Source organism: Tinamus guttatus, unplaced genomic scaffold (assembly GCF_059628265.1).
Source record: "Tinamus guttatus ecotype Peru unplaced genomic scaffold, ASM5962826v1 Tinamus_guttatus_pri_ptg000098l, whole genome shotgun sequence".
NCBI classification, from domain to species: domain Eukaryota; kingdom Metazoa; phylum Chordata; class Aves; order Tinamiformes; family Tinamidae; genus Tinamus; species Tinamus guttatus.
The window spans coordinates 11,758-36,373 of record NW_028288632.1 but is presented as its reverse complement, the minus strand read 5'-3'; the positions used below and the strand labels follow the sequence as shown (position 1 = coordinate 36,373).

The following is a 24,616-nucleotide window of genomic DNA, read 5'->3' as shown; positions in this document are numbered from 1 at the left end:
ACAGCTATCAGCATCCATAGAATTGCATAGCTGTTTTAACAATATAGTGTTGCCTTGCTGCTGAAGAGCTTGGAAGCTTCCCTATGTGCTCTTTAACAGTTAGAGACCCATGTCTGCCTTTTGACGTATGTATTTTAACCTTCAGATTTCTTGTAAAAAATAAAATTTTATTTCTGGATATTGCATGGCAGACCGTACTTAATCTGTGAAAAGAGTTTGGCCCACCAAGGAGAAAAAGAAAACTGAAGCTTAATCTAATGTAGCTACGTTTTTGGAGTGTCCTCTTTTTCAAATCATTTTTGCTTTCATATATTGGCTTGAATACCAGCTTTAGGTGTTGACTTGACTTCATAGTTAAAATTTTCTTTTTTATTTTCCTTTCTTTTTTTTCCTTCCTAAAATTCTTTCTAATAGACAAGCATGCTAGGAAAACATTTGTAGCTTTAAAAATAAAATTGTTTATGATGATCCTCCAGAAACACACATGTGAGATTTCCTCAGCTCTAGCAACTTTGCTGTGTTCTCCGCTTCTGGCATGCTTGTTGCTTACATGCAGGGGATAAGTGTGTTCTTCACTGCTGAACTGAGATCATGACAACTGTTGCTCTTCTTGCTGAAAGTGCAGCCCATTGAAGATGAGTTTCCACATGCAACATTCTATTTTAATCCAGAGAGCAGTATTCTGTTTCAGAAAGGACCAGCTTTTCTGGAATACACCTCTCCACTGAAAGCGGATATGGCCACGCTGCAGATGTTGGAGATGGACTTTGGCCATCCTACTGTGGGTTGAGCACTGAATACTGATTCCTGGTCCTTGAAGAGCATTTAGATAGTGATGGCTTTTCAGTTGTGTTCATCCTGTTGTGACAAAGGAGGTTAGATAATAGCACACCTGAACCTTTACAGGTTTCTGGCCCACATGAATTTAGAAATGCCACTAAGAAGGAAAGGCACTGTAGTGTTTGGATTTGTCCTGCAGAAGTTTCATTGAGGCGGGGGGAAAAATACTGAATGTTAAAACATCTGTCAGATGCCATGTTTTTGCCAGGAGGGCAGGTTAGCATGCAGCATTACTGATAGAGGTGCACACACCATACAGAGTTAAACATATGAGCAGCAGGCTCCTGCTGCACTTACCACAGATGTCTGAATGAGTGAGTGCCTGTGGGCTGGAGCTGCATGTCTTGTGGCTTTCCCTCTGTTCCACTGGGAAGTCTTAGCTCCTTTTATTTTCATCCTCTTCCAAAGGCTGTACTTTAGAGTGCCCAGCTCCTATCCCCTGACCTAGCCGCCCCACCAAAGTACATTCCAGTCCCATGATTTCATGGTACCAGGCATAACTCCCCTGCCATGCTGCTATGCTGCCTGCTGGCTCTCACAGAGTGAACAAACATGGAACATAAACTCTCTCCAAAGGAGCAATGTGCTCTGTATATTTTTAGTATTAGAAATCCAACATTCATTTAAGGGCTTTTTTTTTTTTAACAGACTTCTGCTAACACAGTGGAATATTTCATACCACCCTGTAATGTCTCATACTTTATGTTGTTAAATAGAATCAAGAGTTAAAGATGAAAGACCTGTAGTCGGCTAGTCCCTCAGCTGGGAGCCAGTATAGGTTTGTTCTTTGTAATGTATTTCCTAGTGCTTTATCTAGCTTTTTTGTTACTGGACTTACTTATTTCTGCAAATTTCATACATTAGGTAGTTGCTGAACTTGGACCCAGTAGAAAATTGCTACAGTTTGTTTCTCTCATTTAATGTGATATTTATTGCCTATGTACTGAACAGACCTTATGTAAGTAGTTTTTTACCATTTAAACATGCAGACACCATTAAAGATGTCGTTCTTGCTTTCACAGATACATTCTTCTAGATAGAGAACTTTATTCTGTCTTTATGTAAAATTGCCTCCATGTTATATTGCAATTCGGCGTTTTCCTTCCAGGGTGCATTGTGTCACCAAATGCTAACTTACACAGTATAACAACAACAAAAACCCACCTTTGATTAGTTCATGCTTGTCCTTCAAATCTTTGGAGTTGGTGCAGAATTAGAATGTGCAGAATGTATTGAGACATTGATAGTTTCTATTTTCTTGGTGAAAAGCATTCTTGGATTACCTTAAAAAAAGCAAAAAAGATTTTTTTTGCATTTGGATACTCTATTTGAGTATATTGCATTCAAATTAAGGAGATATTTTTGCCAATACATCTCTTGTGTTCACAGTGATCCAAGAGGGAAAAGCAGTGAGCAGATAATAGTAGGCACATGAAGCGATACCTGAGGCTGCAAGAGAAAGGCATTTGCATAACCTGGGGCCTGAGAAGATCTTGCATAGAACTGTTTTGCATGGGCTCGATGTGCCAGGTGTCCTTGGGTTTCTTCATGCCTCCTTCTCTGTTAACAAGATGCTGGTGTTACTCCTTTGGCAGGTAGTAGCTTAATGGGCAGCCAGGGGTTCTCCTGGTGGTGGTAAACCTGCTGCAGTCTCCTCAGAAGAGAAGGTGTTAAATGGCAAACAAGGAACTGAGCAGCACAATTCAATTTTTAAATAATAGAGAGCATAACTGGGGGCATGGCTGAGCAAGGACTGGAAGATGGCATCTGGAAGTTAGAATTGCTGTTGGAGTAAATACTCTGCTTCCCACTGCAGCGTGTGACTGCCTTGCAGCTACTGGGTTGGAGACTCTCCAAGAGCTTTTAGAAGCTGACTCGAGAACATTCCTAGAAGTGAAGCAGATACTTGAGATAAAATATATGCAGGGGAGTTATCACCTGGAGTAAAATGTGTGGCCACTTTCTTGAGCAGGAAAGATTAGTATGGCAGCTAGCCCAAGTTTGCACTTACCTGTCAGCACAAACACTTAGAAGTTGGATAAGAAAATTGGCTTGATCTGAAAACGAGGCTTATTTTGAAAGCAAGGAGAAGTTTTCAGCAAGCTTTAAAGGAAAGCTGTTAGGCTTTTCTAAACTTTTCTAAAATAAATAGTATTAAAAAAACTACTGTAGCTGAACGTGCTGTCTCATTAGTTTTTTCCTGAATCTGTCTAGATCAGAAAGAATTAAAGGAACACAGTCAAGTTGAAGTGTAAAAAATAAAATAATGGTACTTGGCCTTGACTGTTGTGGCCCTTTTTTTGTGGTTTCATAGTTGCATGATTCCCTCCTTCTCCATCCATTTATAAAAGGTCCACAGACTTGGTAGTGGACTACATGAATAAATATTAATCTCCACTTTGTTCTAGATGTTATTTTTAAAATAATCAGGGAAAAAAAATCACATAGCCAGAAGTATAATGAAGGTGATGGACTTGACATGATAATCTGTCAGCTTATATTGTGCAGCTTTGTCAACAGGGTTGGTTGGTGGAACCCTGGTTTATAAATCCAGCACTCTTGTGCAGTCTTAAAACTTGGCATGCAACAAGCATTTTCACATGAAATACTGCTGAATTACTTTCTGGGTATAAGGGAATTCTTTAGAAAGCCATGGGAGGCAGTAGATCAAACCCTGACAGCTTGAGGCTCTGAGAGAATGGTAAAATGGAGGTCTGGGATGCAGGAAAACAAGCTTCTGGCCATGGTAACTGTCCCTTAGCCAAGCTATACATGTTTTAATTTTTTTAATCTTTGTGCACAGCATCTTTTTTTTCTTATTCTTCCTCTGCTTCCCTGTGAACCCTCTCTAGATGCTGATGTTTTACTGATGGTGTCCATAATTAATTCCAGTTGTGATCCTGAGCTATGCACTAGTAATGAGTGGCAATATTGCTTTATAGATCTGTTTTTAGATACTCCATGCTACTACCAATGTGGGTATTTTCAGGGCTTGGATAATCTCTCTACATTATTCTTTGACATTTGGTTCAAGGACTGGGTTTCTCTCTGGAACCAACTCTAGCAGTTCTCTTCAGCTAGAATAAGACTGATATTTGTGGGAGTCCGGATAGCAGTCTACTTGAATATTGCGTATATTTATAACAAAAATTTTGATTTTCTCTGTGCCATGATCCTAAGCTTCTATAGCATAGTGTAGCAATGTACTAAAAGGAAACATACAGCTTTGCTACCGAAAGCAGCTTGGCTTCTAAGATTATGTTTTCACTTGTCTCCTTTACAGCTATGTTTGTTCTTACATGCAGTCTGATAGCTTAAAACTACTCCAGTTGCCAGTCTCCACGGATAGAAACAGTATTTTGATTTCTGCAACTATTTGTAGGAAATGTTGATGTATTAATTTTTTTTTCTTAATATATGACAAGAGGAGAAATGAGACAGATGAGCAAAGTTTTATTAATGACAAAATAAAAAAGTATCTATCAAAACTTACTTGCATGTGTTACTTTTACTAATGCTTTGTAACAGAGTGGTGTCATGGATCGGATTTTCTCTGGTATTCAGCCAACTGGGACACCTCATCTGGGCAACTACCTTGGAGCCATCCAAAATTGGGTGAAGCTGCAGGAAGAATCCAGTTCAGTGCTATATAGCATAATGGACATGCACTCTCTCACTATGCCCAAGGAGCCGTCTGTTCTGCGCCAGAACATCCTGGACACCACTGCTGCCGTCCTTGCCTGTGGTATTGACCCTAAGAAGTGTTTCCTGTTCCGACAGTCGCTGGTTAGTGCTCCTGTTATATTACATTTATTTCTTACTAGGTAGCTTTCCAGACATATTAGCGAATAGAGTCTATGCAACCTGTTATCTGTGGCCTACTTCTCCGATTTCCCAGAGGAGGAGATTGGTCATAGCTTCTGCTGCAAAGATAGTGTTCACAAGGTCTGAATCAGTGAGAGGTACAGTGCAGGTACCTTCCTTATTTGAACATGGTTCTTTATAGACAGAGTTCCTTAGAAATATGAAACTGTGAAAGACAAGCCCACCTCTGTATCCTTAATGGATGATGAAGACAGGTATACATCCTCCTCACTTTTCACTGTATTAGAAATCAATCTAAATAGATAAGCACAGAATTCTGATGGAAATATGTTTAATTTAAACTGTTTAAAACTGTTCGTCTTTTTAAATCAGTTATGAGCTGGTTTGGCTGAATAACTAGGCTAAACCCTGACTTGACTTTATTCACAGTGAAGATGACAGTGAGGCTGACCTTACCTAGAACACTTTAAGCTGAAAGATGCAGTACAAATCAGTTTAGGATTTTTTTTCTCTTGTTTTCAATCAACTGAACAATTTCTTTAGTTGCAACACAGAATCGGGGACTTTATATGTAGACAAGGATTCTTCATCCTAGAAAAGAAATGATTTGCAGGAGGGCTAGAGAGGAATATAGTAAAGGTTTATAAAAGTGCAAGCGGTATGGAGAAAATAGGAAACAACTATTCTGTCCACTGAAGTACATGGTCTAACAGATGTCAAACTAAACAAGTGGTGGATTTAGCACAAACAAAACAATGCTGTATTTCATGAAGTACATCATTAGGCTACGTACTTGGCCCAAGGCTATAGTGCGTGCTAATAGGTATGTAGATTCAGAAAAGCATTGGACAAATGAATGAAAGAAAAACTTGCTGGGGACCGTTCTATACTTGAGGTACCATCTCTGGATCAGAAAGTGCAACAAGCACAATTAGCCCATGCTGAGAGGAAGTATGCTTTTCTGTACTTTTATTCTTTCCTAGACATAACACTATTGACTCCTGACAGAGACGGGTATTTGGTCTGACCCAGTGTTGCTATTATTATGTACTTTTAAGTCTAGAAGATAAGGTGCTGCCATTCCAGATTTTGCTTAAGTCAACATGCAGACTCTCCTTGAGACCATCAGATTATCTTTGAGGATTTTACACTCTAGCTAGCTACAAAAAGCCAGTTATATCTTGCACATTATAATAATGTAGGGGTTGAGTCTTTTGAGTCCCACCAAGGGAAAGTTTTACTCAGAAAATGGCAGGAGGGCAGGGCTGTGATGGTTTTATAGACTCAGTACAGTCAGCAGCCAATTATACTTTTAGCTAGCTAGGCTTGAAGACACTATATTTAGGTGCCACCAAAGATGGACTATGGAATGGACTACTTTTTATCTTAATTTCTCTGGATGTCCTTCTCTTTACAGATCTAAAGTTTTTTCTTCTACTTTAATCTATGGCATTAAGTATTTATTTGCTGCAGGCATTGATAGGTGTTATGAACCATATGCATACCAGTACTTATCACACTTATGTCCTTACAATTCTGTAAGTTCATTATCATATTGTGCACAATTGTGTGTATAATCCAGACTGTTTCAGCATGGTTCAGTCTGAAGTGGTTTGTGACTTCCTGAAAGAGAAACATTTGTTTAAACTGTGTGTGCTGTTCAGATATAGCCAGAGATGCACTCTAATCTGTCCTAGCAGCACTGGCAAAGCCCGAGGCCTAAATTCCTCTGGAGGAAATTTAAGGAAATCTCTCCGTGTAGCTCTTGATGTGAGGAAATAAAATGGGGACCTTGCTAATGTGGTTATTGCTTTAGTATGACAATGAAATAGCAAGTTATAGAATGACATAATAGGGAGCTCAGCTTTTCTAGGAATAAAGGTGCAAAATGGATTGCAACTATTGCTTATCAAGGTTTATTCCTTGGTGGATCTAAAGTTTTCTGACTGATCCATTTTTTTAAAAAAGAGCTGGCTTTTCCTTGTCAGTCACTGCAGCAGTCATTTCTTAATCACTAAGCAGCTATAAATAATGAGTGAAAACACTCTGGTTTGGTGGCAGTAATAGCAGAATGAAATTCTTCCCTTTTGTGTAGTGGCTGCAACACTGCAGAAATATGCCAGTGTTGGTAAGTTCTCATTAAGGGAATTGCTTACAGAGTCAACACTAATTTCTGTGGACCAAGCTGCTAACCCTAACCCTGAGCCCTAAACCCCAACCCTAAACCCTAGCCCCTGAACCCTAACTCCTAAACCTAAACCCTAACCCTAACCCTGGACAAAGCTGAGCAAGAATGGTCTAGAATCACTGAAGAATCTTCCCTTCCTTTCCTTCCCTCCCTTCCCTCCTTTTGTTTCTTTTTTTTGGCTTACTCTTTTTGTTCTTTCTTTCTGATGCTGCTTGTGTTACTTCTCTGAATTATGTTTGCCATCTATGAAAAAGTATTGATTACAGTGTTTCTCAAAAGACACATACGTTTGGTAAGGGTTTCCCTGTCAGTAGGCTTTTATTTACAGCAGAGTTTATCCAAATGAAATCCCTATTCTAGAGCTGCCTGAAATATCTACCTCCAAAGTTCTCACCCATTTTATCATCCTTTCCATTCCAAACTGGAGACAAACAGGCTGAACGATGTTAGGCACAGATGGGCTCCTGGGAGAAGTGTGTATGTGGTGAGAACAGACACCTCTGGGTTTTACAATAGATACAAAAGGAGCTATGGTATTAGGGTAATGTGGAGGATGACTTTGAGTCCCAAAGTTGATTACAGTGATGTCCTTGCTTTGCAAATAAAAAATGTAAGAGGAATTCTGTATAGAAAGATTTTTATCATGGTGCTTACTTTGAGGATTTATGGCCTCTGTTCTTGTATATTCTGTATTTAACCAAGTTATCTGCTTTTGTAAGTGGTAGTTTTTCTTAATGTACATAAATAGAACCTTAATGTCTGTTTGAATATTTAGCCTCCATCAATAACTGTTATTGCCATGTATCTGCCACTCCTATATTATACAAATAATATACCATATTGTTTGGTTTGTACCATATACAAACCCAATTTCCAGTTTAGAGAAGTGGTAGCCAGAAAAAAATAAATTATGATAACCTGAAATTATTTGGCAGCAAGAATGATGATGAGTATTTAAGATAGTGTTTGGAATTGAATTGTTGTTGAAGGGTTAGCTACTCAGCCCTAGTGAGGCCGCATCTGGAGTATTGTGTCCAGTTCTGGGCTTCACGGTATAAGAGGGATGTGGAGCTGCTGGAGAGAGTCCAGCACAGGGCCACAAAGGTGATCAGGGACCTGGAACATCTGTCCTGTGAGGAGAGACTGAGGGAGCTGGGCCTGTTGAGCCTGGAGAAGAGAAGGCTGAGAGGGGATCTAATCAGTGTATATAAGTACCTCAAGGGAGGGAGTGCAGAGGATGGTGCTGGTCTATTTTCAGTGGTGGCCACCGACAGAACTAGAGGTAATGGCCACAAACTGAAGCACCAAAAGTTCCACAGGAACTTAAGGAAAAATTTTTTAACAGTGAGGTTGACAGAGCACTGGAACAGGCTGCCCAGAGAGGTTGTGGAGTCTCCTTCTCTGGAGATCTTCAAAATCCGCTTGGATGCAGTCCTGTGCCACGTGCTCTAGGTGACCCTGCGAGTGCAGGGGAGTTGGACTAGATGATCTCTAGAGGTCCCTTCCAACCTTATGCATTCTATGATTCTATAAGCACATATAGGTAAAATATTAAGAAAGCAGAATTGTAGACATTAGAATTAACTTCCTTTAAGAAACACTGTCATTACAACTTGGTTAGTTTCTTGGTGATGAAATAACTCATAGAAGCATGATAATTTCTATACAAATTAATGCATATTTTAAAATCGCACATTGTAATTTGGAGTATGGATACAAGTGAGTTGTTAGAAAACCTCTCTAAATTGTAGCTAGTAAGCATTGTTTTCAGTATATACTTCTCAGTTGGAGTGTGGTACCCTCTCCGCTCTTAAAGGAAATAATGTCAAGATACACTTTCACAGGCCACCTTTGCCTGACAGGTGTCAAAGTAGTAACAGAAGTCAAGAAGTAACACGCTGTTTTTCCTCTACACCTCTACCCTACTAGACATATGCTGGATGATCCAAGAGAAACTAAAATTCCTTCAGAAGCTTCATCAGGCAGTGGCTGATTTGCTGCACTAAAACTTCCTTGAGGAGTTCTGTAGCTTTTTGGACAATTTAAAGTTCATTTTTAGGCAGAAAGATACAGTTTTCCCGCTTCTAGATGAAGTGATTTATTTTTTGAGTATAATCAACTGCAGTATTCTTGCAGTGTGCAAGTAAATTGAAGCAGTAATTCTGGGAGGTGGGAATTTGCCAATTTGTCTTAGCCTCAACTCTGAAAGCCAAATAATGACATTTAAAATGTGTTCATTGCTATTATTTTCCAGAAACGTCCAACTCTTGGACACTGTGTTTTGTGGGAAGAGTTTGAGTGGATTCAAGTTACTTCTTGTCCAATTTTCAGAGGAACTTAAAAGCTTCCATTGCATCATGGCTTATAAATTCATTAAAGAACATTAACTTAGCAAGATCCATTGAAAACTTCCTGTCATAAAAGGAAGTATGCAAATATTTAATTTAGAAAAATATTCTGCTTCTCCAGTCCTTCTTTCTGCCTCATAGAACTGGGATAAACTAACTAGAGCTGGAGGAGGGGTGGGGGGAGAGTGGGGAGGGAAGTCATGCTTCAGTTTATATATTTTTTTCCATTATTTATTTGTTTATTTCACTTATTATTCATGTGTCTTTATACTCTTCTGTCCATCAGGCATCTGAACGCACCAAACTAATTATTCAAACAATATTGTGAGTTAGACTTTCAGAATGTTTCTGAAAATAAGTCTTTTTATTAAAATAATAATAATGATAATAAAGGGAGGGAAAAGGGTGCCTGGACCAGATGACTGTGCTCTTTCTGACTGGATTTATACTGGTCTGGTTTTAGTAGAAGCATTCTTGTTGAGGTTTTGTGGGAGTGAGGAGAGTCAGATTCTATTTCTACAAAATTTTAACAAATGGTTAAATGAGCATAAATTATTAAATTGATCAAAGATAATAGCAAAAGCTGTAAATAGTAGCGAATTTACCAATAATACCTTAATTACTACACCTTAATTCAATGACTTGCTTAGTTTATGTTCAGTCAGATATTGCCTTTGCAACATGAATTTGTTTCATCCACTTGAATTACTACTTTGAACAGGAATGAGGGATGCCATATCAAATTTTCTATCTTAAAAATAGCTCACTAGGTACTTTAGTATTTTAGTTACAGGGGGAATGTAGCTTAGGAGCATTCTAACTTCTCTTGTGTATGGCTTCTTTATTTCCTCTAACTTTGTTTCCAAGCATTACCAAGTATCTTGAACATTCTGCTTTAAGCTTTGCTAAATCTTGTTACTAATTCTAGAAAATAAATGGTGGGCAGTGCTTTTTTTGTAAAGGGCTTTTTGATTTTTTTTTCTGGTGTTTTTTTGGAAGCAGAGTCAAAGAGCCTCAGAAATATTTTCCCCCTTTGGAAGTTTAGGACATGTTTCCTTCTGTGTTCAGATTACTTCTAGTGCACAGCTGTCTGCAAGTTACTTTGACAGACCTTCTTGCTTGCCTCTCTGCACTGGGGAGCATATTCCCCACATAAAGTGTAGCTCTAATGAGGTTAACCTGCTGGGAGGAAGAGGAGTCGATACGATAGGCATACTGCAAATTTGCATCCCTTTGTGAAGAAGGGCATAGGTTACCACTTAGGTAAATCCATTTTGAAAATAGAACACTAAACCTCTTTTTGCAAAAAAACACTTCAGCTGCCAACATAGTAAACCTCAGAAAGCTCATTTTCTGAGTTACTGCTTTACCTGCTTTCAGATCTGTGTGCAGTCTGTGTGCAGTGTCCATTCCTCTCCCTGTTAGAGTCCGTTCTTCTCATTGCTTGCTGTCCTCCTCATCTCTTGTGTCTTGACATATGAAAAGTCATCTATAACTGCGTGGATTATAGGAGTAGCTATTGATTTCCTGTGCAAATATAACCTATTGTGCCCGTGGCCAGGCAATAGCAATAATCACTCTGTTGGGAAAAGACAGGATCAAGGAGAAAGCAATAGATCTGCAGGGAAAATCCTGAGGTGGTATTTGAGCATGTAATAAGCAGAGACAATCTGATTGTAAGCTCTAATCCCAGTGTAATAATGCCTGGTGCAGGCTGTGAGCAGCAAATGGCTGCACAAGCAAACAACTAAGAAGCTATTTTGAAAGACGGTGTACAGGGCACTCAACAAGGTGAACAGACAGGTGATATGTTTGGCCATCCAGATAATTGGTAGTAATATTTTAAATGGTCAATGCAGTTAAAAAAAAGTGGTAGGACTTGTTTGCTTGTGTTTTGTTTTATTAAAAAAGAAGCTCACACTTATCAGCCCACAGGGAAACGATGTCTGTAATTTGTTCTGGAAATAATTCTTTGGCCAGTGATAGTAAGTCAGTAAGTCAGTGATAGTCAGCCAAGCTACAAGAAATATTTTCCTAGAAAATAATGTTTATATTGAAAACAGGCTATTATATTCTTTCAAGACAAAAAAGTATCTGTAGTTGACATGAGGAATTTAATAGATTAAGTAGCTGTTTTATAGATTAATAGCTGTTTAATAGATTAAATGGTTGTGACCAACGTTTGTGACATTCTCATAGGCTGATTTGTTTGCAGTTCAGGAACGGTCACTGATTGTGAATTTTGCCTATTGGAGATGCAATTCTTTTTTTTTTCTTCCCTGTGTTTTGTAGTATTTCATATACTGCAGTTCTTGGGAGGGAGCACTGGCTGAGAAGCTGGAACTTCACTGTGGAAGAGTTAAGGTGGCTTTGGGAAAGGTGGGGCATTCTGACAAAGTGCGTTGTTGGTTTAGAGGATAGTTTTGTTGACAGGCTTTAAAAAACAAATGAAGTTAAATTCTTTACTAGGTGTGTTATACATAGAGCAACCTTATTTGATGGTAACTGTGTATCCTTCTGTTATCTACGAGAGTTTTATTTTTTTTTTTTTAGGGTAAACTACTTAAAAAAAAAAAAAGAAAGAAAAGAAAAGAAAAGAAAAGAAAAGAAAAGAAAAGAAAAGAAAAGAAAAGAAAAGAAAAAAACCCTCTGGCAGTCCTGCTGCTCTAAATGAAAACTGCATGTAAAGGGATGCATCTCTGTTGAAGGTCTTGCAATGGCTTGATAAATGCTACCAAATGCAATAGGATGCAATTTTAAGTCTTTTGAGATACTGAATTAAAGATGAGATGTCTTTTCTCCATTTTTACTTATCACTGAATTACTGGATAGGTTGCCTCTCTTCATTATATTAAGAAGAAAAACTCCCATGAAATCCTTATGAGTGGAAATACAATAATCTAACAATAAAAAAAGTGTTAGTAAGACTGTACTACTGATCCATTCTGATCAGGATGGTGATAGTGATCAGAAATTGCTAAGTTAGATTATAGAGAAGTTGCAGATGTATGGCAAGTATCAACAGTAGTACATTTCAACTTTCCATATATAGGGTCAATGTCTCATCAAGCAGAGAGGTAGAGATAAAATTTTTGGATGCTTCCCAGAACAGCCAGTTTTAGAACCTACAAGAAATGATGCCAGTCAAGATTTGGTTTTGGGTATTTTATAGGACCTAGTTCAGGTTTTGGGTTCAGATGGAATGGATGTGGAGCGGAGAGTTTTAGAGGAAACCTCTCAGTGTTAACAACCTATTTATGCCTTTAGCACTGTTTAGCACTGTTGCCAGAGAGAGTTGACCAAATAAATACAAAATAAATAAATGTTCAATTTTGAGAAAAGGAGCTAGAGGAAAAGAAAGCCTAATTGTCAAAAAAATATTTAAAATAATATACAGGAGCAATCCAAAAAGCAAGAAAGTGACAACTAGCCTGGAGGCTTTTTCTCTTTTTAATCGTATAAAAAGTCAAATATGTGACACCACTCAGCAAAATAATGGAGTGGGGGAAGGAGAAATTTTAAAAATAAATAAATAAATAAAGTGATTTCACTGAAAAAAATAAGGTGGCAATCTTAGTAGAAGATTAACCTTTCAGAAATATGAAACTTGCCCAAATGAGGAAAGAAGAAAGCACATAATCTTGGTAGGTCCCTTTCCTTAAACAAACAAAAATGGAGCTAAAAATAAAAAAGAATTTGAGGAGTACTCTGCCAAGGATTCTCAAGCTGATAGCAGAGATTCAAAACCAGGAGGTCAATTGTGTATCAAACAACAGATTTTTTTACACCAAAACATTAGCTAGGGAATCAGTGGGGCCTATTAAAGACCAAAACATAAGAGATCCTCACAGATAACAAAGCCTTAGACTCAGTTCTTGGTGTTGGACACACAGCTGAAAACATTTGGGGGAATTAACACATTCTCTGCAGTCTGTAGCAGCAAATCAGAAGAGCTAGGTCAATGTAATATAAATATTTAGGAACTATTAGATAGACACAGGCAATTTAGACATCAGTCTCAAGGACCAGATGACATTCGACTGAGAATATGAAAAACAAACAAACAAAAAAAACTTGGATGTGAAGTGGCAGAACTGCTAGGCAAGGCATGCATTCTAACACCATAATGGTCGCTATGCCCGAGGAATGGTAGACTGAAGTCACGTCGGCAGTCCACAAACAGATCTCTGAATGGGATCTCGGAAAAGATAAATGGCAAATTTTGATTTTAATCATAGTAGAAACGATAGAGTCCACAACAAAGAATAAGATACTGAGTATAGGGAAAAACAAAATTAAAGAGAAAAAACAAACAAGACAATCTGCTGTGGACAAAGAAGATCCAGGAAACATAATAGATTTGGACTTTTTTAAAGCCTTTGACAATATTCTACATCAAAGCATAGCCAAAAAATGGAATTGGAGGAAAAGATCTTAAATAGATGAACAGCTGTATAGGGAGTTGAAAGCCAATAGGGTATAGTGATCACCTTTTGGAGTGGAGAAGTCAGGTCCCTCAGGACTCATGCTGAGAACAGTTTTGGTCAGTACTATAATTAATGACCTGAAGAAGGCGGTGAACAATAACATCTCCAAGCTGTGGACAATGCTAAGTTCTTTGAGTAGCCAAATGCTATGCCAAGGGAGAACTCCAAAAGGATTCCTGAAAGTGGGAGAATGGGCAAATTAGTGGTAGAAAAGTTTTAAATGTAAAAGGGAGAAGTAATCTGAACCTTGCTTGCACAAATCAGAAGAAAGGTCTTAGAGTCATCCTTGACAATTCTCTGAAAATATTGGCTCACTGCAAGCAATATTCAAAAAAAAAGCTAATGATGTGTCGTCGTTTCATCATCAGGAAGGGTACTGACAACAAGGTGGAGGTATCATTTTGGTGCTCTATAAGGCTGTAGTGTCCCTCTATTTAGAGTACTGGGTAAAACTGTAGTGTCTGCATCTCAAGAAGGAAGTAGTGAATTGGAGATGATACAAGGAAGAGGAATTAATGCTACAGGGGATGGAACAGCTAGCTGCCTTAAAGACCTACAAGTCTGGGATACTTCACTTTGTAGAAGGCAGAGATGTAGATAAAATCAAGGTTTGCAAAATCACAAAAGCAGTGGAAAAATTGAGTGTGGAATTGTTCAGCAAAGCCTGCAGTACAAGATCTGATTGGTATTTGAAACTAGTAAACAAGCAGTCTGAAGTGAGTAAAAGTAACCAGGGTAACTAGGTTCGAATTTCTAGAGCTTGTTGCTGTAGGAGAATGTGGAGTGGAGAATTACCAGCGATTAAGAAAGTTTGTCCAAGAAAATGGCTTGTCTTCTTTGGATCCATTGCAAGTGCTTAGAGATTTGACAAGGCCTTTATTTTGTAGTAATTTTTTATGACTTTCTTCAGTTTATCTTGATACAAAGTTATCCAGCCAAAATGAGGGAGTACTGGGGCTTAATGAGTCACCACTTTTCAGATGATGCATGATGATGGACCAAGTGCACCACCAATTACTTGCCCCTCTTGCCAAGAAATACACAGTAGTTTAAATGACGAGTTAGTCTGACAAATGATTTGTCATTTAAGCTAGTACCTTTTGCTACGCAGACTGGCATACAGTCAGTTACCGCAATTCTGGTGATAAATATTAGGCTTCATTCCAGACTTGTCATACAGCTTCAGTACCCAACTTGTTTTCAAAAGAAGTTCACACCCTTTTGTGCACTCTTACTTTTTTCTTCCTTTATATGTGTGGAGTTTTTTTTGTTGTTGTCGTTTTTTCTTCACAGTATTCAGCAATCTTCTTGCCTTGGTTAGGAGAGATTCTGTGTTTAAGGATTAAAAGCAAGTGTAAGTTGTTTAGGAAACTGCAAATGAGAATTAACAAATGTTGTTTAGATCACTTAGTGTTTTGGTAACTGATGTAATGTCAAAGCAATGAAACACACATGCAGCCTGCAGCCTTGACTGTGAAAGCAGTGTCCAACAGAGACAGATCAATGACTGCATAGCTTTTAAAAGGAGTCCTTGTCAACACAAGTGCAACAGAGCACTGTCTCCTCTCTATCCATGACTAGAAGAAAGGAATGAGAAAATACTTTGAACCAGATGGTTTTTCCTCCTAAAGAGATAGAGGTCTGAGCTGAATTGATTTTGATTTAGCTCAGTTGACTGTGTATCTCGAAGAAGATGCATTTGGTGCATCTTGGTGCACTTTGCCTTCCACACAGAAGGCTGCAAGTTAAATAAGTGTGAGGAAATAGAAAAAAAAAATCTTGGAATATTTCATATTGGGCTGTTTTTTTTTGAGATTTAAAATGTGACAATAAAGGAGTTGTCATTAACAAGGCTAGTAATTCTTGCTTGTTGTTAACAAGCACTTTTTACTGCCTTAATTTGGGTTGTTAAATCATACTGCAGGCATGATTTAGACATCTTTGAGACAACATGCTCTTCAATATCCAAATGCCAGTACTGAAAGGAGTGAATGAAACATGTAAGCAAAGGAGCAGAGCACGTATCACCTTATTCTTTTGATGATCGTGTTATATATAGCTAACTAGCACCAGATGAGAACTGCTGCAAAGAAATTAGTATACATCAGCACTCCCTGGTAAAACACAATGTTTGCCTGTCTTGCTATTCCTAAAACAAATACCAGAAATACAAAATCTGCAGGATATATGTCAAAAAACAAACCTGTCATGGTATTGGTTGTATAGCATATTTCCGCTATATTTTAGCATGTATCTCTACGTGCATCAAATGTTCCCAACAAGCATTGTGGTGGGGAGACTAAATAAATGGTAAAGCAAATAAATTTTAAATAAATTTTAAATTTTATTTTAAAATCATTGTCTAATGTGTTTTCAAAACAGTTAATATTCCATCATCCCTTCATTTTCCACATATTGTTAAATGAAGAGTTTGTTTTAGGAGCTCAGATAGGATCTCCTGACTGTCTGCCTTTTAAACGCACCCTTGCAGCAAAGCGTATGTGGAGGCCTGATCCTTTGCATTCATCTGAAGATCTGTATTCATCTTATAGTATTGCAGAACTGAAGGATAAATTAATCCACAGTTCAGGCTACGCAATAAAATTCAACATATCAAAAACTCCCGATGTTATCTGGGGTCAGCAAACTAACAGCTCCTGTCCCGCTTGTGGCTGACATCAGCAGGAGCCTTGTTGGGCAACCTTGGTCCTCCTGTTCTTTGACCACGACAGAAGCTCTGCAGCTGCATGCACTACAACATGACATAGCTTAGGTGAGGACTGGGACCCAAACCTGAACTGAAATGAGACTTCTGGGCCCATAGGAAGTGTGTGGGTGATGGACCAGGTGAGGCAGCTCAGAATCCAGGACACAGAAGAACCAAAGCCAGGTGACTTTGGGGATTTGCAGCAAATTATCATTAGAACCAAGAAAGGCAAAGTGAGTCTGTAACTACTGATACATTATCTCAATGAGTAGGGATGTTGCAACATGCTAGCCAACAGTTAGTTAGGTTTCACACAAGTTCACTTTCATGCTCCTACCAAAGCCTTTACTTTCTCTTTTGGATTTGGATTAGATAGGAGAACATTGTCCAGCTGTCCTAGCTCACGCATTCTATGCAGTGTCCAAAACTTTTTATTAACTTTTTTTTGGTGTGGCCCTCACTTAAAAAAATAAAAGGAAAATAAATGGCTTTCTGATCTCTGCCACTACTTATCTCTACTGATTTTGAGAAAACCTGCATATACCTGCATATGATTAAAATACGTTCTGATTTTTTACCTGCAGGTCCCTGAGCATGCAGAACTTGCCTGGATTCTTGGGTGCATTACTAATGTGCCACGTTTACTACGCTTACCGCAGTGGAAGGTAAGTTCAGTTTAATAAATTGGAGGGGAATTCAGTAGGGGAAAAAAGTAGGAGAGCTGTTCTCCTGGAAAGACCTCATTATCTGTGAAGTACCAACTGTATCTTGGTTATCTTTACAAATATGGTTAAGTTTTTCTTTAGGCCTATTGCAGAGGGAGGATTTTTTTTTTCAGGTCTATGGCTGTCAGTACGTTTGTTCCTTTGGGATACTACAGGATAGTATTTGTCAGAGACTTTAAGAAAAAATACTAAACGGGCATCCATGTCTTTCAGTTTGATTAAAACAAGTTTGATAAAATGCTTGAAGTTGTTAACAAGGTTTATTTAAAAGTAAAATTAAAAACAACTAACCATTTTAGTGGGAAAAAATGAGCTTTTTTGATGAAGGAGTTCAATAAAGAGCTTTTTTGGGGGAAAGCTGGTGCAATAGAAGCAACAACAACATATATAACATGTATAACAACATGTATAACAACAACAAAAAGAATACACAAATGATAAATATTAAAAATATGCTGAGTCATTGAGTTAATGCACCTTAGAATGTTTTTCTTTTAAGTTTCAAATAGTTAACTTATTTGTCTTGGTCCTGCGTCAGCATTACTGCACCAACTGCATTCTTGCACTTAATTTCCTTGGATTTTATTTTAGTGTTTAGTAAACAGAAAAATGAGGGAGAGAGAAATATCAAGAAAGGGCAAAGAATCTTAAGAGCAGTTTGGCTTGCAGAGTTCAGAGCAGTCTTAAATATCTCCATATGTTTTCTCTTTTTTTGCTGTTTTTCTTCTTAATTAAATAAAAACAGTAAAACTTAAGTCCAGCAACCCGTGTTAATGCATGGCATAGATTAAAGCCAACCTTTTCAAACCTGAGGTTCTAAAGTTAAGCTCTTAAATCCAGCTTTGTCTGGATTGACTTTCCAAATCTACGGATAGGTGTTACAAGTGCTAGGGTTTCCAAATTAGGTCCCTTGAGCTTAGGCATTCAGAGATGTAGAGAGAAGAGAGAATCTGTATGAAAGGTAGAGGAAAATCTAAAGAACTTGAATAGTGTGAGCAGTGTGAACTGGTAAAGAGAAGGCTGGATTCTGCCTCTGTGAACATTGATGTTTCTCCTAGCTAGCACAGACCTCTTGGTGACTGTAGGTAATCATTTTCCCCCAAATTTATTCCTCAATTATCTGTGAAACACAGGTATTCATTAATGCCTTTTATATCTCTCCTCTAAAGTGTTTCAAAACTTACTGCTGAAGATGATTTTTGGAGGTAGGGTTTTCATTAATAAGGGCAATAACCCAGCTATACTGCTTTGTATTTTTAATCACTTGAAGGAGTAAGATTATAAATAGAAAGGAAATAAAAGCCTGTATTTTTTTCCCCAATAAAATATCGGAACAGTAAAAGGGAATTCATAAATATAGGGCATAAAATGGGACTTATATAATAGCAAGGAGCACATTTTACATGGCTTCCTTTTCTCTAGAGTTACACAACAAATGGAGTAGCTGAAACCTGCAGCACACAGTTAAGTGGAGTTCTAATAGTTAAAATCAGTGTCAGACTTTGACATCATTAGCTAAAAGGGTAATTTCTCTCTGTTCTTCTTTTGCAAACAGATGAAGTGTGCCAGCCAGAATAATGAAGGAACCGTTGGTTTGTTGACCTACCCTGTGCTTCAAGCAGCAGATATTTTGCTGTACAAGTAAGAGTATGTGAGCCCACAGGCCATGTCTGTTCAGCTACTTTAAACTGAACTTTCATCAGATCAACATGTTAAAATTTTAAGTGGGGGAGCTGAGTGTGATTAGCTTCAAGATCATCAAGTCCAACCGTAAACCCATTGCCAGCATACTGCTAAGTCTGTTATTGCTACTCTGCACCTTGTGGTATCTGGGCTAGCTCAAGTTTCTCTGGGGCACACTGCATAATATAATGAAAATACCCTAAAGAGGGACTGGTTCCATGTCCAAGTTCCTAACCTAGCTGCTAGAGTTTGTAATGCATTGTCATGCAGTACAGTTGTATTTCATAGTATGATTTAAATTGTCTCTGTAACTGAATATCAGAGACAATGCACGGTGTATTAATTATTTCTATGTTCTATGTATACGTACTTTACAGAACTGTTCTGAAGTACATGACGTTGTGAATATTTTGGGGGGCAGAGAAGTAACAGAGAACTTTTTTGGAGGGAGGACAGAGTATCCAAGATTAGCAAATTGTTAACTACAGAAAAAATAGTTCTAGAGAAATTTAATCCTAAGTGATTATTAGTAGGGGAAAGTAGTAATGTCAGAGGACTGATAGATAATATTTCTAATTCATTTGTATTTTACCAAAAAAAAAAAAATAAAAGGAAGCAAGTGAAAAGGAAAAATTGTTTTCAACAAAATAGGGAGTCCCATTTGATTGTCAAGTAGTAATTTGGAGTGAAACCTAGACTTCATCAGAAATCACCGTGCTCTGGTTGAGCTGGAACATGTATGTCTCTTGCATCTCTAATAACATCCTGTGATTCATCACTTCATGGAGAAGCCTGTATTTTGTTTGCCACTAAGTTTATTTTCATTAGACTGTCCAGATAGAGAACAAAACAAGAAGGTGAAAGAGAAAAAATATTTCTTAGAGGAAATTTGGCATTATATATTTAATGAAAAATGTTTTAATGTAAAGGTATAAGATAGGAAATGAGAGTTGAGGAGAAATGGCAACACAGGAAGGGAACAGCAATCTGGAGTAGAATTAAGAGCTGGAGGATGGGGAGAAACAGTACTAATTCAGAAGAATCAAGGATCAAAGAAAAAGGAAAATGGAAAGATAAATATAGGTAAAAATAGATTTTAAAAAGGTGTAAAAATAGCAATAAGAGAAGTATTAAACAGCAAGGAAAAAGGAAAGGAATCATGCAGAGACTTTTATAAAAACAGTATGCTTTCTCTTTAGTGGCAAACTATGTGAATATGGAACCATTTTGGCATATGGAAACATTTCTTTTGACCTACTTAAAGTATATTGATTATGGTAACTGATTTTCTTTATGTTAGTTTTAGGCCACTGTGATTTCCAATTGGCTACTGTAACTGTTTTTAGGTTGCCTTGATGACTGTTTGGTGGGGCACAAAAAGTGAACAGACTGATTACTGGACACCAGCCCAGTGGTTCAGAATAGGAAGTATGGAATGCTGTGTTGAACTAAAATTTTATGGGAGCTTAAAAGATGCTTAGTGAACTTTCGTACACTGGAACATGTCCAGGATTTGGAGCTGAATATTCCGCAAACCTTAGGGAGGAAAAAAAAAAAAAAAAAAAAGGCGAGAGAGGAGGGGAGAATAATCAAAAGCTGACAAGACTTCAAGTCTGCCTCATCTGAAACAGTCATATGTTTTTAGTGAGGATGATTAACTGTGGGAAAGAATCACCAGGGGAAGTACTGGATTCTTCATGTCCTGATGTCTTCAGATGCAGATTGTATTTTCCTCAATACAGGAGATCAAATGGTCTTTTGATCCTCACAGACCTAATCTAAGAATGATAACTCTTACAGCAGTAGGAACACTGGCCCACGTGATATTTATGTAATACTGACCCCCAAGGAAGAACCACTCTCTCCTTTCCTTCCCTTGATAAATCCCCTGTGCTAACTTCTTAAAAACAGTTATATCTTCCTGAGACTTGACAAGGGAAGATGGACTTTCTGCCTTACAGATCTTTCTTGCTTTGTTCATGCACCATAACACGTGCTCTTTGATCTCTAAAAGAACAGCAGGAGATACTACAGTAACCCTTCTTTGTGTTGAGTTTAATTATTTGCTCTTACTGGTATCTTTATCAGTATATTTTTCATACATGTTTTCATAAAGGGCTATTTTCAGTCTTGGAGAGGTGCTTCACTTCAGTGGGAAAAAAAGCATATTCATACTCTGCTACAGTCAGCTTGGGATCTTGTTCACACAATGCCTATGTCTAGGTGAGACTGAGTATTTACCTCAGTCTGGCCTTCAGTCATGGCAAAAGCTATTACAGTCTAGAGTGACCTTTCAGCAGAACTGGAGAGCTTTGCTGAATTTCCTGTATCTGTTTTTTATTAAAAGGTCAACACGTGTTCCTGTTGGAGAAGATCAAGTCCTGCACCTGGAACTAGCCCAAGATATAGCACAACATTTCAACAAGAAATATGGAGAATTCTTTCCTATACCCAAAGCCATTTTAAGTGAGATGGTTGTAGTTATTTTTTTAACTGCTGTTTGTGGTTGAAGATAGATAAAAATGTGTGGGAGCAGTCTCAAGGACCAGAGAAAGGAAATAAACTGATGACAAAAGAGTAGAAAAGTGAAAACTGACAACAAGAGACTAGAGGCTTTAACAGTGATTTCCCAAGATGGACCCAAGGCCTTGGTAATCCACAGTAAAGGAATGCTTATGGCATCTGATATTCCAGTCTCAGGGGGCAGATGCACTCTGTTACTGCCAGTCAACCTTGCTTCAAGGGCCTTTGAAGACCAGAGTCTCTACTCCATGCTGCTAGTTCAGGAGACATGTAAGAAACAAGATAAGCAACATCTAGCAGGCAGAATTTTGTGGTGTCTGAGTTTACATTGGTGTTTACATTAAGCATGCTGTACAGTTTTTAGGTTTATTAATACAGTGCTTAAAAATTCTTTGATCCTTTAAGTACACGTAAGTATTGCATATTTCAGAAAAGGTTTCTTACAGAACCTAGACTTTCTATTTTTGATCTTAGTGTCCAGGAGACTTACAAGGAGAACTTCTTCAACTGTTTTTGAGCAACAGGGTCATAGGCTGGGAAGTGAGGAGGAGTTAGATTATGTAAATGGCATGTTTGTTAAGAAACATGAAGAACTGGGCAAGGAAGAAGTATTGCATTTATTGTAAGTAATTTAGAGGAATGCACGGCAAGACCTTTGCCTCCAAAAGGGCAAGGAGCTCTCACCTTAGAAAAGATGGGCTGTAATAAATGTCTCTTGCAAGCTTCTGTGACAAAAATTGTATTAGCCTCAGAGTGTGGCTTAGAGTGAACTGGCTGTTGCTAACTCTGCAATATCTAATGCACAATTGAATGCCAAGCACTGTAAAGAGGAGTGGAATGTACCCTAAGCACAGTGAGATTTTATATCAAAAAATAAAAAGCTTAATATGAAAAAGGGTCTTTTCACCTGCCTGATGATAAGCATGCCTTCCACAGGTATTTACAAATCAATGGCAGGTATTAGGTGACTGGTGGTTTTAGGGAGTTATTCAGACTTGTCAGTTGTAGGGAGCTAAATCATCTGGGCATCTTCAAAATCAAGACACTCCTCCAAAAGAGAGTTTAGAACAGAGCCCCCTTGTCCCTTCACTGAATGTATAAGGAGCTGATGGGGACTTTGTGGGTAATTTAGTTGGCTGTATTAGATGTGTGAAAATGATAGGTGTGAATCACTGCCACTAAATCAGTGGTAGTTTATATGCTTGGTGGATGCTGTTTCTTGGAAAAAGACTGTAATGGTTTGGGTTGATGACATTAAAATATTTTGCAATTTTCCTCTAATGCTATTCTGTTTCAGATACAGGCATGTAACTTAGTAGTTTTTGTGATACCTTCATTTCTTTTATCATCTGAACAACGCTTCCCCCCTAATGGAGCCTGTTAGTTTTTGCTTAGGGAACTCTTAGGAACTGTCTGTATTGATATTTAGGAGAATTATCAAGAGTTTGGAGTGAGAGAGTTTCCTAAAGTAAGGAGATTAATTACTGTTCTTTAGGAGCAGTGATTTAACCTGCTTTCCAGTGTTACATAACCTTTTGCTAATTTCCAGTCCTTGCTTTCTAGGCGCTTGGGCTCTCATGGCCCCCTTGCCAGGAATATAAGGGAATAGATGGGTTGTAGTGGAAATGAGCAAGCAGTCACAAAAAATATTAGAAATGTCCAAGCAAAAGTGTCTGTTCAGGGAAAAGACAAGGGAGAAAAGTAAGTTTTCAATCAGTTTATGGGAGAAGAAAAATGACTTAGTAGGAGATGAGGACTAAACAGGAGTTTATTGCACTCAGAAATTGCACTCAGAATTCTTTTAAGCAAGGACAGTGAGAGAACTGATTGTTTTTTATGTGTTGCTATGAATTGCCAATCATATAAGAGATTGTTCGATAAGAGATTGTTTTCTATCTGTGCATAACTACACTTTTTTTTAAAGGTACAACAAAGAAGATAAAGTCCCTCAGAGATCCAGCAGTGAAGATGTCTAAGTCAGACTCACAGAAACTAGCTACAGTTAATGTAGCAGACAGTCCTGAGGAGATAGTGCTGAAATTTCGCAAGGCTGTGACTGACTTTACCTCTGAAGTGACCTACAATCCAGAGAGTCGCCCTGGTGTCTCCAATCTGGTGTCCATTCATGCCGCGGTAACAGGACTTAGTATAAAAGAAGTGCTGCAGCAGTCTGCTGGTCTTGACACTGCTCGCTACAAAATTGTAGTAGCAGAGTCGGTTATTCAAAAATTTGCACCTATCAGAAGTGAAATCAAGAAACTTCAGGAAGACAAATACCATTTGATAAAGGTTTTAGAGGATGGAGCAGAGAAAGCCAAAGAACTAGCTGCCCCAATCTACCAAGAAATAAGGAGACTGGTGGGATTTCAGTAGAAACTGCTAAATAGCCCAAAGAACTTCTTTTTTTTTTTTTTTTCCTGGACAGCCTTTTTTGTTTGTTTGTATCTTCTTAATCATTTCAGTTTAGAAAAAAAAAAATATCCTGGAAAATCAAAGTAGGCTGTCAAAGTTTGCACTTCAAAAAATGTGCATAAAGCCAGTTCTTCCCGGTGAGACCAGTGTCAAGCTAGTCTGTTTGGTTAAAGGAAGAAGGTGCAGGCAATCACAATTCACAAAGAAATTCCACAAAAGCAAGATAGCAAGGTTGCCCAACAGAATCTTGCCTTTCTTTATTGTTTGTTTGTTTGTTTGTTCATTTATTGACTATTGCAAAAAAAGCTGAGTTATAGGCAAGGTAATTAGAACCTAGTAGAAAGAGTTGTCATGTTCTCAAGAACCTTTCTTACTGTTCACGTAACGTTGATCTTGTTGCAGGCAAGCAGCTTATCCCATCAATGGTTATTCTGCTTTGATAAGGTGGTTCTCAGATAAAAAGAAGAAAAGCATAAACTTTACAAATCTAAATGCTCAGGACATTAATAATGAAGGAAGAACTTACTACCTCTTCCTGACACCTCTGTAAATTCAGTCCAATTTCATATCTGCATCTAATTTGTGTGAAGCGAGTTAGTCTGTCTTATATAATATATGTACACTCAGATTGTAAAAGTCTTTGTAACTACTGTGCTAGATGGCCTCTCTGTCAGTCAGTCAGTCCAAAGAATGCAGCATTTGAATGTGAATTTTCCTTCTGACACCTGCTGGTCAGATCTGAGGTACTTTGGCCAGAAACTATGTGTAGTTCAACTGCTCCTTTTCCACTGTGATTTGGTTATGCAAGGAGCTCCAGGGTCATCAACTCCCTATCAGGTCTAGGGTTCCTTTAAAAAAAGAGCATTGGGAAAAGATGT

The 24,616-nt window shown here is 38.1% G+C and overlaps 1 protein-coding gene across 1 annotated transcript in view; it reads left to right on the top strand.

Moving 5' to 3' along the window:
- Positions 1-23,712, top strand: part of LOC104578273 (tryptophan--tRNA ligase, mitochondrial) — a 38,096-nt gene extending 14,384 nt beyond the window's left edge. The window contains exons 2-6 of the mRNA XM_010225825.2: positions 4,369-4,626; positions 16,980-17,060; positions 18,676-18,761; positions 21,151-21,269; positions 23,251-23,712. Of these exons, the coding sequence (XP_010224127.2) occupies positions 4,369-4,626; positions 16,980-17,060; positions 18,676-18,761; positions 21,151-21,269; positions 23,251-23,699 (993 nt within the window). The 3' untranslated portion in view covers positions 23,700-23,712. The remainder of the gene's footprint in view (positions 1-4,368; positions 4,627-16,979; positions 17,061-18,675; positions 18,762-21,150; positions 21,270-23,250) is intronic.
- Positions 23,713-24,616: the final 904 nt, after the last annotated feature.